This window comes from Mesoplodon densirostris, chromosome 9 (assembly GCF_025265405.1).
Source record: "Mesoplodon densirostris isolate mMesDen1 chromosome 9, mMesDen1 primary haplotype, whole genome shotgun sequence".
In the NCBI taxonomy this organism is placed as follows: Eukaryota; Metazoa; Chordata; class Mammalia; order Artiodactyla; family Ziphiidae; genus Mesoplodon; species Mesoplodon densirostris.
The window spans coordinates 90,268,248-90,288,894 of NC_082669.1; the positions used below are offsets into that span (position 1 = coordinate 90,268,248).

The window sequence follows — 20,647 nt, forward strand, 5'->3', positions numbered from 1 at the left end:
AGAGTGGACATCCTTGTCTTGTTCCTGATCTTAGAGGATATGCTTTCAGCTTTTCAGCATTGAGAATGATGTTTGCTGTGGGTTTGTCATATATGGTCTTTACAATGTTGAGGTAGGTTCCCTCTATGCCCACTTTCTGGAGAGTTTTTATCATAAATGGGTGTTAAATTTTGTAAAAGGCTTTTTCTGCATCTATTGAGATGATCATATGGTTTTTATTCTTCAATTTGTTAATATGGTGTATCACATTGATTGATTTGAGTATATTGAAGAATCCTTGCATCCCTGGGATAAATTCCACTTGATCATGGTGTATGATCCTTTTAATGTGCTGTTGGATTCTGTTTGCTAGTATTTTGTTGTGGATTTTTGCATCTATATTCATCAGGGATATTGGTCTGTAATTTTCTTTTTTTGTAGTATCTTTGTCTGGTTTTGGTATCAGGGTGATGGTGGCCTCGTAGAATGAGTTTGGGAGTGTTCTCTCCTCTGCAATTTTTTGGAAGAGTTTGAGAAGGATGGGTGTTAGCTCTTCTCTAAATGTTTGATAGAATTCACCTGTGAAGTCATCTGGTCCTGGACTTTTGTTTGTTGGAAGATTTTTAATCACAGTTTCAATTTCATTACTTGTGATTTGTCTGTTCATATTTTCTATTTCTTCCTGGTTCAGTCTTGGAAGATTATACCTTTCTAAGAATTTGTCCATTTCTTCAAGGTTGTCCATTTTATTGGCATAGAGTTGCTTGTAGTAGTCTCTTATGATGCTTTGTATTTCTGCAGTGTCCATTGTAACTTCTCTGTTTTCATTTCTAATTTTGTTGATTTGAGTCCTCTCCCTCTTTTCAGTTATTTATTTATTTATTTATTTATTGGCTGCATTGGATCTTCGTTGCTATGCGCAGGCTTTCTCTAGTTGTGGTGAGCGTGGTCTACTCCTTGTTGCGGTATGCAGGCTTCTCATTATGGTGGCTTCTCTTTGCTGTGGAGCACAGGCTCTAGGCACGCGGGCTGCAGTAGTTGTGGCTCGCAGGCTCTAGAGCACAGGCTCAGTAGTTGTGGTGCATAGGCTTAGTTGCTCTGTGGCATGTGGGATCTTCCTGGACTAGGGATCGAACCCATGTCCCCTGCATTGGCAGGCAGATTCTTAACTGCTGCGCCACCAGGGAAGTCCCTAAAGTCTATTTTATCTGATATGAATATTGCTACTCCAGCTTTCCTTTGATTTTCATTTGCATGGAATATCTTTTTCCATCCCCTCACTTTCAGTCTGTATGTGTCCCTAGGTATGAAGTGGGTCTCTTGTAGACAGCATATATATGGGTCTTGTTTTTGTATTCATTCAGCAAGCCTGTGTCTTTTGGTAGGAGCATTTAATCCATTCACATTTAAGGTAATTATTGATATGTATGTTCCTATTACCATATTCTTAATTGTTTTGGGTTTATTTTTGTAGGTCGTTTTCTTCTCTTGTGTTTCCCACTTAGAGAAGTTCCTTTAGCATTTGTTGTAGATCTGGTTTGGTGGTGCTGAATTCTCTTAGCTTTCACTTATCTGTAAAGCTTTTGATTTCTCCATCAAATCTGAATGAGATCCTTGCCAGGTAGAGTAATCTTGGTTGTAGGTTCTTCCCTTTCATCACCTTAAATATATCGTGCCACTCCCTTCTGACTTGTAGAGTTTCTGCTGAGAAATCAGCTGTTAACCTTATGGGAGTTCCCTTGTATGTTATTTGTCATTTTTCCCTTGTTGCTTTTAATAATTTTTCTTTGTCTTTAATTTTTGTCAATTTGATTACTATGTGTCTTGGCATATTTCTCCTTGGTTTTATCCTGCCTGGGACTCTCAGCGCTTCCTGGACTTGGGTGGCTATTTCCTTTCCCATGTTAGGGAAGTTTTCGACTATAATCTCTTCAAATATTTTCTCGGGTCCTTTCTCTTCTCCTTCTGGGACCCCTATAATGCGAATGTTTTTGCATTTAATGTTGTCCCAGAGGTCTCTTAGGCTGTCTTCATTTCTTTTCATTCTTTTTTCTTTATTCTCTTCCACAGCAGTGAATTCCACCATTCTGTCTTCCAGGTCACTTATCCATTCTTCTGCCTCAGTTATTCTGATGTTGATTCTTTCTAGTGTATTTTTCATTTCAATTATTGTATCGTTCATCTCTGTTTGTTTGTTCTTTAATTTTTCTAGTTCTTTTTTAAACATTTCTTGCATCTTCTCGATCTTTGCCTCCATTCTTTTTCTGAGGTCCTTGATCATCTTCACTATCATTATTCTGAATTCTTTTTCTGGAAGGTTGCCTATCTCCACTTCATTTAGTTGTTTTCCTGGGGTTTTATCATGTTCCTTCATCTGGTACATTGTTCTCTGCCTTTTCATTTTGTCTATCTTTCTGTGAATGTGGTTTTCATTCCACAGGCTTCAGGACTGTAGTTTTTCTTGCTTCTGCTGTCTGCCCTCTGGTAGATGAGGCTATCTTAGAGCTTGTGCAAGCTTCCTTGCACAAGGAAGGGAGGGACTGGTGGTGGGTAGAGCTGGGTGTTGCTCTGGTGGGCAGAGTTCAGTAAAACTTTAATCTGCTTGTTTGCTGATGGGTGGGGCTGAGTTCCCTCCCTGTTGGTAGTTTGGCTTGAGGCGATCTGACACTGGAGGCTATAGGCTCTTTGGTGGTGCTAATGGCAGACTCCAGGAGGGCTCAGGCCAAGGAGTACTTCTTCGAGGTTCTGCTGCCAGTGTCCTTGCCCCGCAGTGAGCCACAGCCACCCCCCAGCCTCTGCAGGAGGCCCTCCAACACTAGCTGGTAGGTCTGGTTCAGTCTCCAATGGGGTCACTGCTCCTTCCCCCGGGGTCCTGATGCACACACCACTTCGTGTGTTCCAAGAGTGGAGTTTCTGTTTCCCCCAGTCCTGTCAAAGTCTTGCAATCAAATCCCACTAGCCTTCAAAGTATGATTCTCTGGGAATTCCTCCTCCCGTTGCTGGACCCCCAGGTTGGGAAGCCTGACGTGGGGCTCAGAACCTTCACTCCAGTGGGTGGACTTCTGTGGTATAATTGTTCTCCAGTTTGTGAGTCACCCATCCAGTGGCTATGGGATTTGATTTTACTGTGATTGCACCCCTCCTACTGTCTCATTGTGGCTTCTCCTTTGTCTTTGGATGTGGGGTATCTTTTTTGGTGAGTTCCAGTGTCTTCCTGTCAATGATTGTTCAGCAGTTAGTTGTGATTCTGGTGCTCTCACAAGAGGGAGTAAGCTCACGTCCTTCTACTCCACCATCTTGAAGCAATTTTCACATCTGAAATATTTTTGAGAGTTGTTGTAAAGTCTATAGGCCGCAGGCACTGTGCCTGTTGTGACTAATGGATACAAGGCCCTGTTTAGTGAAAAATACTGTTAATGTTAATATTTAAGAGTATATCCTATCAGTCTCTCAATATATATAAATTTTTCACTGTTAACTTATATGGCCCATATAGTTTTACTTATTTATTTATTTGTTTGTTTGTTTATTTTTTGGGTGGCATTGGGTCTTCATTGCTGTGTGCGGGCTTTCTCTAGCTGGGGCAAGCGGGGGCTACTCTACCTTGCAGTGTGAAGGCTTCTCACTGCAGTGGCTTCTCTTGTTGCGAAGCATGGGCTCTAGGTGTGCAGGCTTAAGTAGTTGTGGCACGTGGGCTCAGTAGTTGTGGTGCACGGGCTTAGCTGCTCCACAGTATGTGGGATCTTCCCAGACCAGGGATTGAACCAGCATCCCTGCATTGCCCGGCGGATTCTTAACCACTGCACCACCAAGGAAGTCCTATAGTTTTATTCATTTATTTATTTAATAAATTCTATTTATTATTTATTTATTTATTTTTGGCTGCATTGGGTCTTCATCGCTGTGCGTGGGCTTTCTCTAGTTGTGGCAAGCGGGGGCTACTCTTCATTGCAGTGCGCAGGCTTCTCACTGTGGTGGCTTCTCTTGTTGTGGAGCATGGGCTCTAGGCATGTGGGCTTCAGTAGTTGTGGCTCGTGGGCTCCAGAGTGCAGGCTCAGTAGTTGTATGCTTGGACTTAGTTGCTCCGTGGCATGTGGGATCTTCCCAGACCAGGGCTTGAACCCGTGTCCCTTGCATTGGCAGGTGGATTCTTAACCACTGCACCACCAGGGAAGTCCTGTAGTTTTAAATACTGTTTTTCCTACTGTGAATGGTTCATCCAGCATTTCCCAAATGGAGATTGGGGGCAGAGGTTTATTGTGCCTTCAGGACTCTCTCTCTATATAACACACACACATACACACACACTATCCAGGCTGCAGCCTCTGAGTGCAGGTTCTGGAACCACAAATCTGTGAGGTAGAAAGACGTAGAGATAGCTCATTTCCCTTAGTCCTGCATTTCACAGAAGAGGAAACTGAGGCCTGGTGAAGTGACTTGCCCCAGGTCAGTGGGTAGTTAGTGCCAGAAGCAGACTCAGAATTGAGATCCCTGGCCTAGATAGGGGTGAAGAAGCCACTGTTTGCCTCGGGTGCCCTCTGCCCGTGTTTCAGGGCTGGCTCTCCCCTCCATGGGCACCCTGCTCCGGTGCTCTGCACTGCCATAGCCCTCCCATGCCCTCCCACTTCCCACAGCTCCCAGGGCTCTTGCCCTGATTTCCCCATCTAAACTCACTCGGCTGTTTTCCCCTCATTGCCTATGTGTCATGGTCACAATGCTGCATAAGCAATTAATTTACAAAATGTTAGTAAGTTAGGGCTTCCCTGGTGGCGCAGTGGTTGAGAGTCCACCTGCCGATGCAGGGGACACGGGTTCGTGCCCCGATCCTGGAAGATCCCACATGCCGCGGAGCGGCTGGGCCCGTGAGCCATGGCCGCGGAGCCTGTGTGTCCGGAGCCTGTGCTCCGCAACGGGAGAGGCCACAGCAGTGAGAGGCCCGCGTACAGCAAAAAAAAAAAAAAATGTTAGTAAGTTAAAATTTTTCTTCTCATGGTATAAATATCAGTTGTATATGGGAGAAAATTTGAGGAAAAAAAGAAAAAAGAAGCCCATAACCATATCACCCAGAAATGATCACTGTTAAAATGTTGCACAATAAATACAAATAAATAGAACCAATCATTGAGCAGCTGTTCTTTTTTAAAAAATTGTCAAATATCTGATATACAAAAATTATTATGCATTCATTCAATAAATATTTATTGAACACCTACTATATGCCAGACACTGCTCTGGGTTTAGGCATATATTAACTGACAAAATAGCCCAAGTCCTTGTCCTCAAGGAGCTACCTTCTAGTGAGGGAAGATAGACAATTAAATAGGAAATATAAAATAGGTTTGGTGGTGTTGAGTAATATGAAGAACAAATGAAGCAGAGTCAGGGAGATGGAGAGGGTGAGGGGTGTTGCTTTGTGTAGGGTGATTAGGAAGCCCTCCCTGAGAGATGACATTTGACGGAGTCCAGAAGGGAGGGAGAGAGTGAGTCCGTGCATTCAACAGATATACATCGAATGATGTTTTAGACACTGAGTATACAGCAGAAAATAAGAGACTTTCCACCCTGGGCCATGGTCCTTCTCTTTACTGCAAGACACCTGCTCTATTCTACCCAATGGCTTGAAGACTGAATTGTTCAGGAAAGGAAGGTTGAGGAAAAGCCATGCTTAACATTTTAATAAACACTTCAAAGGTCTAAAATTAATCAATATCTACCTTCCTCTTATATAAGAAGACATGCTCAACTTTCTCTGCTCACCAGTTCTATCTTAAACCTTTACCATTTTTTTTTTTTTAGTTCATCTTGCTGGTTTTATTTTGCCAAAGTAATCATTATCATTAAAAATGGTTTTAGGGCTTCCCTGGTGGCACAGTGGTTGAGAGTCCGCCTGCTGATGTAGGGGACACGGGTTCGTGCCCCGGTCCGGGAAGATCCCACATGCTGCGGAGCGGCTGGGCCCGTGAGCCATGGCCGCTGAGCCTGTGTGTCCGGAGCCTGTGCTCTGCAATGGGAGAGGCCACAACAGTGAGAGGCCCACATACCAAAAAAAAAAAAAAAAAATGGTTTTAAGTAGTCATTATTTGTTTAGATTTATTCATATGTTTTCTAAATGACTACTCACATTTTCTTGCATCTGACTATTTCCTTCTAAGGTTCAGTTTTCTTCTTAGGTACATGCTTCAGAAGTTTCCCTAATAAGGGTCTATAGCGAATTCCCTGGTAGTCCAGTGGTTAGGACTCCACGTTTTCCTGTGAAGGCGCGAACTAAGATCCCACAAGATGTGTGGCGGGCCCCAAATAAAGAAATAAATAAATAAAATTTAAAGGCTCTATAATGGTTAAGTCTGTTTTTGTTTGTCATCTGAAGATATCTTTTTAAATAATTTTATACAGTTTAAAAGTTACTTTCTGGGCTTCCCTGGTGGCGCAGTGGTTGAGAGTCCGCCTGCCCATGCAGGGGACACGGGTTTGTGCCCCGGTCTGGGAAGATCCCACATGCCGCGGAGCGGCTAGGCCCGTGAGCCATGGCCGCTGAGCCTGTGCGTCCGGAGCCTGTGCTCCGCAACGGGAGAGGCCACAACAGTGAGAGGCCCGCGTACAGCAAAAAAAAAAAAAAAAAAAAAAAAAAGTTACTTTCTGAGAATAGATACATGCATATGTATGGCTGAGTCCCTTTGCTGTGCACCTGAAACCATCACAACATTGTTAATAGGCTATACTCCAATATAAAATAAAAAGCTAAAAAAAAAAGCTACTTTCCATTTACAGTTATTGCAAAATATTGGCTATATTCCCCGTATGATACAATACGTCCTTGAGCCTGTCTTACACCCAACAGTTTGTACCTCCCACTCCCCCACCCCTATACTGCACACACACCCCTGCCACTGGTAACCACTAGTTTGTTCTCTGTATCTGAGTCTGTGAAGATGTCTTTAATTTGTCCTTCTTTTTAAAGAATAACACCTATTATTCAGATATAATTCGCATGCCAAAATTCACCCTTTTAAAGTGTACAGTTCAGCAGTTTACAGAGTTGTGCAACCATCACCATTGTCTAATTTTAGAACATTTTCATCATCCTCAAAAAGCTGTCACTCCCGGGCCTCCCTGGTGGCGCAAGTGGTTGAGAGTCCGCCTGCCGATGCAGGGGATACGGGTTCGTGCCCCGGTCTGGGAGGATCCCATATGCCGCGGAGCGGCTGGGCCCGTGAGCCATGGCCGCTGAGCCTGCGCGTCCGGAGCCTGCGCGTCCGGAGCCTGTGCTCCGCGACGGGGGAGGCCACAACAGTGAGAGGCCCGCATACCGCAAAAAAAAAAAAAAAAAAAGCTGTCACTCCCCATTCCCCTCACCCTCCAGTCCCTGGCAACCACTAACCTACTTTCTGTGTCTATGGATTTGCCTATTCTGGACATTTCCTGTATATGGAATCATGCAATATGTGTCCTTTTGTGTCTGACTTCTTCACGTAGCATAACATTTTCAAGATTCCTCCATATTGTAGCATGTATTAATACTTCATTTTTATGGCTAAATAATATTCCATTGTACCATATTTTATTTACCCATTCATCAGTTGATGTACATTCGGGTTGCTTCCATTTTTTAACTATTATGAATAATGCTGCTATGAACACTTGTGTACAGGTTTTTGTGTAAACCCATGTCTTCAGTTCTCTTGGGTATAGACTTAGCAGTGGAATTGATGGCTCATACGGTAACTCTATGTTTAACTTTTTGAGGATCTGTCAAATTGTTTTCAGCAGCAGCTGCACCATTTTACATTCCCAAGAGCAATGTATAAGTGTCCCATTTTCTCCACATCCTCATCAACACGTGTAATTTTATTTTCTGCCATCCTAGTGGGTAGGAGGTGGTATCTCATTTTGTACATCTTATCTTGTGAGTTTGTTTTAACACAAACTGTAGAATACTCTACACCCACCATACACTTGCTTTATCCATTTAATTTTGTGGAAATCATGTTCATATGTGCAAAACTACTTATTCTTTTTTGCTGGCTTCATGGTAACCCATTGTATGAACATGCAATCCTGCTACTGGTCATAGACTTAACCAGTCCCCTACTGATAAGCTCGCTGTTCTATTTTCTTCCCCCAATCTTTTGTTATTACAAAAAGTGCTGCAATGGCTGCCTCATATTCTATTCTTCACAGGCAGGAGTTGCCTGTAATGATCATTCCTAGAAGTGGAATTCTAGATTAAAGGGCATGTGCATTCTTTTATTTTTATAGGTATTGCCAAATTGATTTCCATAGAGAGTGTACCAATTTATACTCATCAGCAATGTGGGCACATGTTCTTTAAATGGACCCAGGATCATAAGATCAAATTTCTGAAGCTAATGTATTCCTAGTATGTACTCCTGTGTTAGCCAACTATTGAATCACTTCTTTTGAGGGGCTTGGGGATAAGGATACACCTCATATGGAGTTTTCCTTGGTTAGCAGTTCCCAAGGAGGAGGTAGACCCTGAAGCGGGTTTGTCTTGGAGCTCTATCCACCCTTTGGTGGAACAGTGGAGACTCTCTGAAGATGCTGGGCAAGATAATCATTTGTTCATTTATTCCTTCTATCAACAAATATTTATTGAAAGCCTCCAACGTGGTGCTAGGTGCTAGGATGGAATGAAAACAAAATCAGACTAGATACTCCTTGAATTGACGTTTTCAGGTTCTTGAAGGGTAGCAGACATTAACACAACTAAGAGTAAGGTAACAAACAGTGAGTGAAATGTATATCATGCTACTGGAGCCTGTAGCAAGGGTCTGAGGGTCAGCAAAGTGTTTCCAGAGGAAACATGTTTGAATTGAGATATGAAGGATGAATAAAAGACTAGCTAGAGGGAAGTCTCTTTTTCTTTTGGTGGAAAAAGCATGGTTAACACATAAAGAAAGGAGGTGATAATACCTACCTCATAGGGTTGTTATGAAAATTAACTTAAATAATTTATGTGCTGTATTTAGCAAAATGCTTAGCATGTCTGTTACTTGGAGAATGCTTATTTTGTTTCCACTGTTCCATTCAGTCATGAGGAATATTAAAATTCTAGATCCCCAAGCAAAGCATTGCCACCCTAATTATGTTCTTACTTCATTTTTCTCAATCAGCCAGTTCTCTCTCTTCCTCCATTTTTGGGCTCCCAAGCACTGCAGTACACCTAGAACAGTCCACCTTAGAAGCTAATAAGATGAATAACTACCACTTATCTTGCCCTAATCTACACTAAGTACTTTACATCCATTACTTAAGCTAATTTTCATAACAATCTTAGTAGTTAAGAACTATTACTACTCCCATTTTATAAATGAAGAAACCGAGGCAAGAAGAGCCCAAGAACAATACTTAGCAAATTGCAGAGCAGGATTCAAACTCAAGTCTGACTAATTTCTAACCACTACCCTACCATGACTTGGGTTGCTAGTTATCTTTCTTAGGTCTTGTTTACCCAACCAGGTGACAAGCGTATTTTAGGATAAGAACCCACCTTTATACTTTTTAGTAAAGCAAGAGCTAATATTTATTAATCATCTACTATGTGACACATACTTTACATGCATTATTTCAAATCCTCACAACAACTCTGTTTTATATATTACTTCCCCCATTTTACAGATTAGGAGACTAAGGCTCAAAGGGATTAATTAACTTGGCCAAGCTGGTGGAGACAGGACAAGAATCTTGATATAGGTAGGCCCGATACCTACCCAGAGATGATGGTCAATAGTATTTGTAGTTGATAGATGGGAAAGCACTGGGCTATATTCACCCAAACTCTGGTTGTTTCCATCTGGCATGATGCTTAGACAATGGCAGTGAATATGGGGGAGGGAATTGTTGCAGAGGTGCCCATCTCTTCCTTTGAGTTATGTGAAAATAAAATTTTAGAGCTCCCAATAAGCAGAGCCCAAAGGGTTATTGTGGAAGTCCTGTTTTCACTCACTGAACATAGTCTACTGTGAGCAAAGTCCCTCACTGGGAGTTTTGCAGTAGAGAATACAGATAATTTTAACACATACACAATGTTTTCTATGTGCCAGGCACCATTCTCAGTGCTTTATGTCGATTAACTCATTTAATTTCCAGGTGAGGACTGTTATTATCCCATACTGAGGAAACTAAAGTACTTAAAGGTTAAAGGATTCGCCCAAGGCCCCTAACTAGCAAGGGTGGGGGACACCGGGTAACGTGATTTCAGAGCTGGAGCCTCTCCTAAATAACTGTGCAAGAGGAGAGCCACTGAGTCCAGCGAAAAAAAAGACGAAACTCTAGTACAATGAAGAGCCAAAAATTCCTTCGGGCTGAGTAGAAAAGTTAATTTCAAAGTGCCTGCCTGCCTGCCTGCACGTCTCCATCTCTAACGTTCTCCCTTCCCGGCGGCCTTTCCAGCCCCTCCTCCTCTGACAGCAGATTGAGCCAGGAAAGTAGGTTAAAGGTCGCAGCCGGCTCTTCCCGACTCGTTTGGTCCCTTTTCCGCAGAGCACGCGGAGCCCGCAGAGACGAGGGAGTTCCTGGATTGTCATTCGTCCAGTCCAGGCACGCGGAATCGACAGTCCTAGAGCTCAGTGGACCTGCTAGAGTCACCAGCCCCCGAGCTTTAGCCCTCTCCCCTCCTCCTCCCCAGGAGGAAGGCAATGAAACCACGACAGCCTTCCGCGTGGACGTTCCTCCCCAGAGGGTGGTGGTTAATATGGCTTCCCAGCACCCAAATCTGGGCATAAAGTTGGACTGTGACCTCCTAGCTCTTTGGTTCAATCGCAAAGCATCCTCAAACTTCATTTAGTGGCCACATTTTAGACGAGGAAACTGAGACTCTGCGTGCAAAGGGACTCACTCAGCCACATGCAATTAAGCGCAGACACCAGGGCCAGGTGAGTATTTCACATTTTCTTAATGTGAATTTTTGTTGTAAAAAGGTCTCACCATTCCAGAGATATCAATGGCAAATTAAACCTCAGGACTTGGAGGCTGAGTGGGTGGCGTCTGGAATCCTGGTACCTCTAGGAAGTGAAACAAAGTCAGCTTTTCAGTCCCTGGAATGGAGAAAACTGGGAGCAGAGGGTAGGGTGGGGGGTCTGAGGCCCTCTGACAATCTGTGCTTTGTTGAAATCTCCGGTGAAGAACCCATCCCCAGCCGCCCGGACTTCATCCCATGCAATATGCGGGCCCTTGGATTGGGGCGTCTCAGGTGTATTTTCCACCGACTTGGTATGAGGGAAAAATGAGCTTTCTGATTCCTTCAAAAGTTTCCTGCAGCAAGAAAAGGCAGTCGAAGTTAACCCACACGCCTAGTCCCATTGCCCACCTCAGTGACTCAGAGCCGCAGGACGTGGGTTTCTCGAAACAGCCCAGATCACAAGCGCAAACAACCGCCCCGGACCCCAGACCGCCCTCGCCTAGAGGCGGGGCGGCGGTCTTGCGTGAGTCAGGGCTCCAGTGCGCGTGCGCGGGCTTTGGGCCGCACCGCGGCTATAAGTACGTGGTGTGCATCCTGTTTCGCGCTTTCCTGCGGGCTGAGATTTTGTCTTCGGAGAGGCTTTTGGGTTGTCATCTCGCGCTGCTGGTTGGCCGACTTTCCTTCCGACTCCGCACTACCAGATATTACAGCGAGCGGGCCACTCACGGCCCTTCCTCCTGGAGGTGAGCGGCCCTGTGGGCTTCCCGGCTGCCCGCCCCCATCCCCTAGGCTGCTTGCGCCGCGCGCCGCCTGGCAATCCCCGCCTGGGACTATGCTGCCGGGAGCGTCCCCCATCGCTTCGCCGCCACCCGGGGCCCCACTCAGCCGCGCAGCCCTGCTTTCTCGCTAGCGTTGGGTTAGGCCCCCATGCCGTGCCCTCCCAGAGCACCCCTAGCCTCTCCTTACTGTCACAGCCCTTGGCCGGTTGTTGTAGTAACTGCCTGTTTTCTTGCCTGTCGCCCCTGGACAGTAAGGCCCGTGAGGGCCGGGTTCGTGTCTGCAGGGCCCCCCTCCTCCGGTGGCCGTAGTACCTTCCAAGGTGCCTCACACGTTGTGGTTATTCAAGGTGTGCTTGTTAAGTAGGTGAGCTTGATAGATCTGACTCCCTTAGAATTATTTTGACTTTCAAAAAGTTTATGGTTAACTCGAACCTGACTGAGGTGTGAGGGAGACTTCAAGGCAGGTTGCTTTTGCTTTCTCAAGGGCGTCTTCTTATATTCCCACCTCCGCCCACCCTCACCAAAACCTTACTTCAGGAAGGTTTCTGGTCCGTGGACTGTGGAACAGGGATTGTGCATACCCGACAGGAGAAGTAAAAGTTTTTTACTTTAAGGGAAGTAAAAGTTTTAAGGAATGCTCTTGAATTAGTCCAAGAGGCTAGACTAGTTCCCCAGCCATGGAGTTTACAGTGTAAATATACTTGGAGGTTCTGCTGTGGTCCTTGTCCCCCTGGCTGGCTGAGCCTCCTGCTTAGCTCCAGGGCCAAGGTCAGAGGCACGCATATCCTAAAAGGCTGGAGATTAACCTCGCTCTCTTTCCCCAGGATCCAGAGGCCTTCCAGAAGCAGAAGGCAGCTCTACTGCTCTACAAAGGAGTGGGATACTTTAGGCCATGAAGCATATGTTGAACCTCTATCTCTTAGGTGTGGTGCTGACCATGCTCTCCATCTTCGTTAGACTGTTGGAGTCCCTGGAGGGCTTACTGGAGAGCCCATCTCCTGGGAATTCCTGGACCACCAGAGGTCAACTAGCCAACACAGAGTCCCCAAGGGCCTTCCAGACCATCCATCCAGAGGGGTGTGATAAGACCTCCCTCCACCAGCTGTAACCTTGGAACACTGGCCTAAATACGTCCAGCTGTACCAGTTCCTGGGTAGGCAAGCTCAGCATCAGTGTTATCAGAGAACTAACTGTTACTAGGCCCTTGAAGGGCCTCTCCACCTGCATACTCGTTGCTCTGGAAAAAGCCTGTTTAATACACAGATAATGAGTGGGTCGCCTGTGGCTGTGGAATGGAGTGATCTCACTCTTCTCCCCAGTCCGCCATATGCTTTGCTGTCTTTGGCAGCATGGATCTGTCTTCTCTTAGATGGGGACTTGTGCTGCAACTTCAGCTGTTGGGAGATCGTGTTATTTTCAACCCTACTTTCTAAGCATCTGCCAAGAGTTCCTTTGGGTTTGGGTGTCTTATGGTCAGTTTATTTGGTGTTCAGTTTCTCTTCCATGAGAGATCCTCTCTGTGCGGATAACAGTTGAAGAGGTGTGTGGATTGGCTATAGGAAGGGGGAAGGTGGAGTATTCTGTCCCGTTCTCATTGTTTTACATTTTTAAGTCACTCCTCCAATATAACGTGTACGTGTGTGTGTATTGGTCTGAAGAGGGCAGTGGGATGACAGTGCCTGCTCAGGACATGGGCATTTTGGCCACCGTGTGGCTTAAATAAATTTTTCTAATGAAATAAAGTTGAATGTATATTTCTACAATGTGTCTTGTTGACTTCTGCCCTTGAAATTAGTGGTAGGGAAGGGTCTTAATTCGCAGATCTGAGGTTTCACATCTTAAAACTTTGGAGCAGGGCTTCCCTGGTGGTGCAGTGTTTGAGAGTCTGCCTGCCGATGCAGGGGACACGGGTTCGTGCCCCGGTCCGGGAAGATCCCACATGCCGTGGAGCAGCTGGGCCCGTGAGCCATGGCCGCTGAGAGCCTGCGCGTCCGGAGCCTGTGCTCTGCAACGGGAGAGGCCACAACAGTGAGAGGCCCGCGTACTGCAAAAAAAAAAAAAACAAAAAAAAAAACCTTTGGAGCAGAAAAGTACATAAAACGCTTTGTTTAAAATATAAAGTAGGGATTTCCCTGGTGGTCCAGTGGTTAAGGCTCTGTGCTCCCAGTGCGGGGATCGTGGGTTCGTGGGTTCGATCCCTGGTTGGGGAACTAAGATCCCACATGCCGCATGGTGTGGCCAAAAAAACCAAAAAACCAAACCAAACAAAAAAAATATAAGGTAAATAAACCTCTGAACTTGGAGGCTGGCGTGCTTGGGTCTGCCCTATATTAACCAGTTTTCTGAGCCTAGGCCAAGGCCATTATAGTTCTCTCTTGACTCTGTCCATATCTAAAGAAAAAGAAAAATGATCATTTCTTCCAGCCCCTCACCTTCAGTCTCTGGAGAAAAGACTATCAGTCCAGTAGGCCGTGGCTTTTTTGTCTACGTTCTTATCCACCAGACTCAGTTACGATTGTTCTCCAGGTCAGCTGGTGACATGTCTGGACCTCACAGATGATTGTTTCTGCTATCCCAGACCTAGCAACTTGGCCTTTCCATAAAAATGGAGGTCTTTTTTTTTTTTTCCTTCAATTCACCCCTCCTCTATCCCCACCCCATGTTGAAGCACATTCCCTCCTCTGCCTATGGTAATTTACACACTCGTGTTGGTGTACACATCATTTTGTTTACAGTGAGTTTGATTTACTTTTGCCAAAGGGTAAGAATGGTGCATGGTGTCCTCTGCTAAGTCAGTTTTACTTCCTGAGTGTTCTTAAACTTAAGTGCCACTACCCAAGAAACCAGTGGTTTGGGCATCACTTTTATTTATTGCACTGTGGTAGTCAGAGCTGTTTACAAATGTTTCCAGCTTCCCACCTTCTGGGCACATGATAAGATTGTACTCCCTGGTCTTTTGTGGTTGGCTGGTCTTATGTGACTTGTGTCGGTAACAGAGTACTCTCAAAAATATAGTTCGCTTTTTATCTCTGATTTCAGGCAGTGTCATGTGACAGTACCTGCCCTTTTCTAGGCATATTTCCTAAATTTGATGTCTTTTCTCATTCTCATGCCTCCCCAATTACTTTGGGGCATTTTGATCTTTTCATTTGGAGAGCTGCACCTGAAGTCTCTTCCCCAAGCAGTTTAGCTTAATTGAAACGGTTTACTGGGTGCCACAGCCTTAATGAGGTCTTGGCTCTAAAACAATTTAAACTACTCAGAGGTTTTAACAAAGATACGATGGCCATACCGTTGTTTTGATCTTTCTTATGAGTAGGGTAAGCAACTGTCCCTGCGCCTGGCAGGGTTGCAGGACTTTAAGTGTTAAAACTCGGACAGTTCTGGGCAAACCTGGACGGTTGGTCACCCTCCCTACAAAGCTGAGTTTGAATTGTCACTGGAGTTTGAATTGTCATATGAGTGACTTTTGTCACTCCAAACATTTCTCCATTTTATCTATTCCCACTTAGGGATGAGAAGCAGTTGCTTCTGTGAACCCGTATGATTTCCGTAGTCTCTCTGGATCCCTATGGCTACTCGTAAGCTGGCCAGTTCTCTTCTGAACTCATCCTGCAGTGCTTTGTCAATGCAACCAATTGTATACAATTCCTGCTGCTAAAATTCTGTTTTCTGATGCTTTCTCCTAGTTTATTAGGTAGATTATTAAAGTATGACTTCTAAGTTACTGCAGGCAACAGTTTTACCAAATACTTTGCTACTATATGACATGGGTTGCCATCCTTCCAGCCTCCAATAAGATTTCTTTGCTGCCCTCCACATGTTATTGTCATACATATTAGGGTTTTTTGTTTTTGTTTTTGTTTTTTTGTAGTATGCAACACCCCCCTCTAGATTGCAATCTCCATATCAGTCGGGACAAATTAGGTTATGCTGCAACAACAACCCTAAAATCTTCGCAGCTTCAAACAGAACAATTGCTTAAGGATGCCCTCCCAAGAAAAAGAATTGGGGGCTAGTCAAGAAATATCCCCTTCCCTCAGGGTAAGGGGCTTTCATCACATCTGCACAGTGGAACATCACAATCACTAGGCTGCTGTGTCTCCCACTTGTCCCCTCTCTCCTTACGGCATCTATCCTGTCCCTGTTCCACCAGTGTATATTAGGTGTGTAGCACATGGCTTGTCTTTTTAGTTTATAGTTCTCTAGCTCACGCCACATCTGAAACTGGTATAGGAACTACTGTGCATCACTCAGATTCTTTAATTTGAACTTGACGTTGTGACTATACGGAACTCTTGGGTTGTTTCCTTTGGTGAGGGGAAACATGTAGTGAATATATTCCACCTGCCGAGGAGTAGTGAGCTGGGAGATAACACTGACTAGCAGGGTCATTAGTAGCCCTCATTAATGTTCCCCAAATATTTCTGCCCTTGTCTTCCAAGCACATGATAGAATCGTACTTCCTGACATCCTTGTGGTTGGATGGGGCCGTGTAATTAGTTCCAGCCAATAAGCTGTGAGTAGAAGTCACTTGTGTCAGTTCTAGGTTGGAGCATTTAAGCGCAGGTTCAGAAACCTCCAAAGCCCTCTTTTGCCTTCGGCCACAGTGACCAGCAATGCTCCAAATGGAACGGTTCCCTTAGTGTAGGTCCAGGAGTGAGGATGCCATGGGGTAGAGCTCTCAGCTGGTTCCTGATGAACGTGTAGCGTTCGTGAGAAAAAAACCTTCGTTGTCTTAAGCTACTGTGACGTAGGGTTTTCTGCTAACTTTGCCTATCCTGACTGATACGTTGCTTACAGCCCCTACGGGGTGCCAGGCATTGACTAAGATCTCATCACTACCTACCTCAGATAACATACACAAGATGAAAGGGGGGATGCATGTAAACAAATAATATTTCATGGTTTTATTAGAGAATAATGTGTATAGGACAGTGGCTACGTAAAGTTATTTACGGCAGGAGATGGATGTTAAGGAAAAGCTTCTTAGAGGATCTGAATTTTATTTTATTTTATTTTTAATTTTTTTATTTTGGCCAAACCATGTGGCTTGCAGGATTTTAGTTCCCTGACCAGGGATTGAATCTGGCCCACGGCAGTGAAAGCGCCGAGTCCCAACCACTGGACTGCCAGGGAATTCCCAGAGGATCTGAATTTTTAAAAATGAATAGGCTATCAAATTAGGAAAAAGTTTCCCAGTAGAGCAAACAGTGTGAGGAAGGGCATGGAGATGAAACTAAGCACAACATATTAAGAAAACTGCATGTATTTAAATATTTTAAAATATAATTAATTATTAGCTTGAAACCTTAACTCTAGTGCTATCTCGTGGAATGGAAGGAAAGGAAGGAAATACTTCAGGTGTATATGCTGTGTGATGCTTTCTGGGTTTGAAGGGCTGCACTCCTAAAGCTTAAGGTAGGTATCAGAAGATTAAGGACTGGAAGATATGATCTAGTTTAGCACTGCCCAGTAAAGATATAATGCAAGCCACATGTATTATTTAAAATTGTCTAGTGGTCATCACATTGAAAAGAAAAATAGGAAAAGGTATTTTAAACAAATTTTAGTTAACCCAATATATTAAAAATATTTCAATATGTAATCAACATTAAAAGCTATTAATGAGATGTCTTACATTCTTTTATCTTTGTACTAAGTGTGTATTTGTACTGGTGAGTATTTTATACTTACAACACTTCTGCATTTGGATTAGCCACATTTCAAGTGCTCAGTAATCACATGTGGCTAGTGGCTAGTGTATTGGATGGCGTCTTTTCATTTTACTACAGAGGAAACAGAAGGAAACTAAATGACTTAGACAATATCACTGAATTAATTGGTGGTCTATTTCCAGTATGCAGCTCTTTTGTCTACAGCATGATTTTTTTTTTCTTTTTCAAGGATTCCTCAAAATTCAGTACAGCAAAATATGTCAACAATGAGCTTTTTCACCCCTGAGGTAATTCTTATGTGGGCACATGTGAGATTTTGTTTCTAAGCAAACTTCCTGTAACAAAATTAAAATTATAAAATGGCTATAACTCACGATGTTTATTTTACATGCTGCTTTGCTCATAGAATATCAGTAATGCCAACAAACTTGATTTGCTTTACATGGCAAACATATACCAACTTAACTCGTAATTCGTCACTTGAGTGCTGTCTTATTACTGTTTCTTTTTTTTTTTTATTACCCTTTTCTCCTAGACCTTGTCCATACACATCAGGCATATATTGTAAAAGTATGAGGTCAATTTGGACTCCTTTTCCCCTTTTGCTTAATATGAAATACAGAATTAAATAATTGATAAAAGCAGGTAGTTTTATGTAATCTGAGGAATTCTAAATTGGAGAACATTATATTCATAAGACTTATTAGAATTAGAGTATTTATGTAAGAAGGGGTAGGAAAAGTTAAATGTACTATATTGGCATAAATATGTAGAAACATTGTCTAAAAGGATAAACGAGCGATGACATCAATGGCTTCATTTTGGGAGAAAGATGGGAACTGAGCCAATGACAGGGGTGGGAAGGAGATTCTTCGTCTCCCTTTTGATACTTTTTGATGTTTGTATGTGTGAATGTGTTACTTGTTCAAAATTTTATTTTTAAAAATGCCTATAATCAATCTTTTCCTTTTATAATGTCTATTTTTAAAAGCCTTCTGGACTTTTTAAAAAATAAATTTATTTATTTATTCATTTTATTTTTGGCTGCGTTGGGTCTTCGTTGCTGCACGTGGGCTTCCTCTAGTTGCAGTGAGCGGGGACTACTCTTCGTTGTGGTGCATGTGCTTCTCACTGCGGTGGCTTCTCTTGTTGCGGAGCACAGGCTCTAGGCGCGTGGGCTTCAGTAGTTGTGGCACACGGGCTCAGTAGTTGTGGCTTGTGGACTCTAGAACGCAGGCTCAGTAGTTGTGGCGCACGGACTTAGTTGCTCTGCGGCATGTGGCATCTTCCCAGATGAGGGATCGAACCCCTGACCCCTGCATTGGCAGGCGGATTCTTAAGTGCTGCGCCACCAGGGAAGTCCCAGCCTTCTGGAATTTCGATTGGGATTTTATTGAATCTACAGATCAATTTGGGGTGAATTGTCATCTTGATATTGAATCTTCCAGTTCATGAACATGATATATCTCTCCTTCTGTGGTGCTGATAAGGAATTTTGTGTCTGTGTTCACAAGTAATGCTGGTCTGAGGTCTGTTGCTTTCTTTTCTTAAATTGTCTTTATCTGGTTTTGGTAATGCTGGATTCATAAAACAAGTTGAGAACTATTTCCTACTCTGTTTCCTGAGTTTGTATTACATTGACATTATTCCTTAAGTGTTTGATAGGCTCCTCCAGTGAAGCTGTGTGGGCCTAGAGTTTTATTTGTGGTGTGATAACAAATTCAGTGTCTTTGATGGATGCACATATTTGATTTTTCCTAAATCAGTTTTTTAAAAGTCAGTCAAAGGAGCTTCCCTGGTGGCACAGTGGTTAAGAATCCGCCCTGCCAATGCAGGGGACATGGGTTCGAGCCCTGGTCTGGGAAGATCCCACATGCCGCGGAGCAACTAAGCCCGTGCGCCACAACTACTGAGCCTGTGCTCTAGAGCCTGCAAGCCACAACTAGAGAAAGCCCGCATGCAGTAATGAAGACCCAACGCAGCCAAAAATAAATTTTAAAAAATTACATCATATGGGTTATGGTTAGGGTTAAGGTTAGGGTTTGTGTCATAATTTAACTGGTGCCCAATTGATGGATTTTTGTTACTGCAAACAATGTTGCAGTGAATGTTCTTCTACTTATTTCACACTAGAACTTTCTACACAAGTAAGTGAGGTACTCTAGCACATGTGGTCATACTGATGTTCTCTGTGTCATTTAAATTTTTGGTTTATGCTACAAACATTGTAAGAGAAATTTCCTATTTTTTGTTAGGAGAAAAAAGGAAAGGAGAAAAAATGTCAAGAACAGAGAGAACTGTGATTAAGAAAGCAAAAGTAATAACCTTAAGTGTGTTGGAATGTTTAAATGCCTGGTATTATAGACTTTGCATCAATAAAAAGGAAAAGTTTTCTCTTCTAATGAGCAAGTCTTAAGAAGAAATGAGCTAATGAGATATAAGCTCCTGCTTCTGATACAACAGCTTTGGGAAAACAATGAGAAGCAGGTTTCCCTCCTCATGATAAGAGAAACACCAGGAGATTTAACCCCAGTCATGTGTGGACTACAGCAGTGTGTGTCTTGAGAGTTTAAAAGACAAGAGAACTAACTTAACCCCTTGGCTTTTTCCTTGAATAAGCGCCAAAGTGAGAGAGCCTGTAGCTGTACAGTCGAAGTCTGAGAGGGATAACTGATGGCTCATCCCTCCTCAACTTCCTGCAACCTGAAGAAGTCTTTAAGTGAAAGTTTCTTGTCCTGATACTAGGGACAGGAGACTACAGTGGGAGGGGAGGAGTTGGTGCCACCACAATGGTGTGATAGTAAATGCTTAACAACCAGCTTTCCGAGGGAAAAAATATATGTATAATATGTATAAGTATACATGTTTTGTTTTGTTTTGTTTTTTAATAAATTTCTTTGTTTATTTTTTGGCTGCATTGGGTTCTCGTTGCTGGGTGCAGGCTTTCTCTAGTTATGGCGAGCAGGGGCTACTCTTCATTGCAGTGCATGGGCTTATTGCGGTGGCTTCTCTTGTTGCAGAGCACAGGCTCTAGGCATGCGGGCTTCAGTAGTTGTGGCACACGGGCTCAGTAGTTGTGGCTCACGGGCTCTAGAGTGCAGGCTCAGTAGTTGTGGCGCACGGGCTTAGTTGCTCCGCAGCATGTGGGATCCTCCCGGACCAGGGCTTGAACCCATGTCCCCTGCATTGGCAGGCGGATTCTCAACCACTGCACCACCAGGGAAGTCCAGTATACATGTTTTTTTTCTTAGTAAATTTTACTTCATAAAATTTTACTTAATAAAATTTACTTT

The 20,647-nt window shown here is 43.7% G+C and overlaps 1 protein-coding gene across 1 annotated transcript; it reads left to right on the forward strand.

Annotated features, from left to right (window-relative positions):
• The first annotated feature begins 11,480 nt into the window (after positions 1–11,480).
• On the forward strand, positions 11,481–13,439 carry HILPDA (hypoxia inducible lipid droplet associated). The gene is given in 3 exon segments (XM_060108238.1): positions 11,481–11,640; positions 12,501–12,716; positions 12,719–13,439. Coding segments are annotated over 2 exon segments (189 nt in total). The 5' UTR covers positions 11,481–11,640; positions 12,501–12,568; the 3' UTR covers positions 12,760–13,439.
• Positions 13,440–20,647: the final 7,208 nt, after the last annotated feature.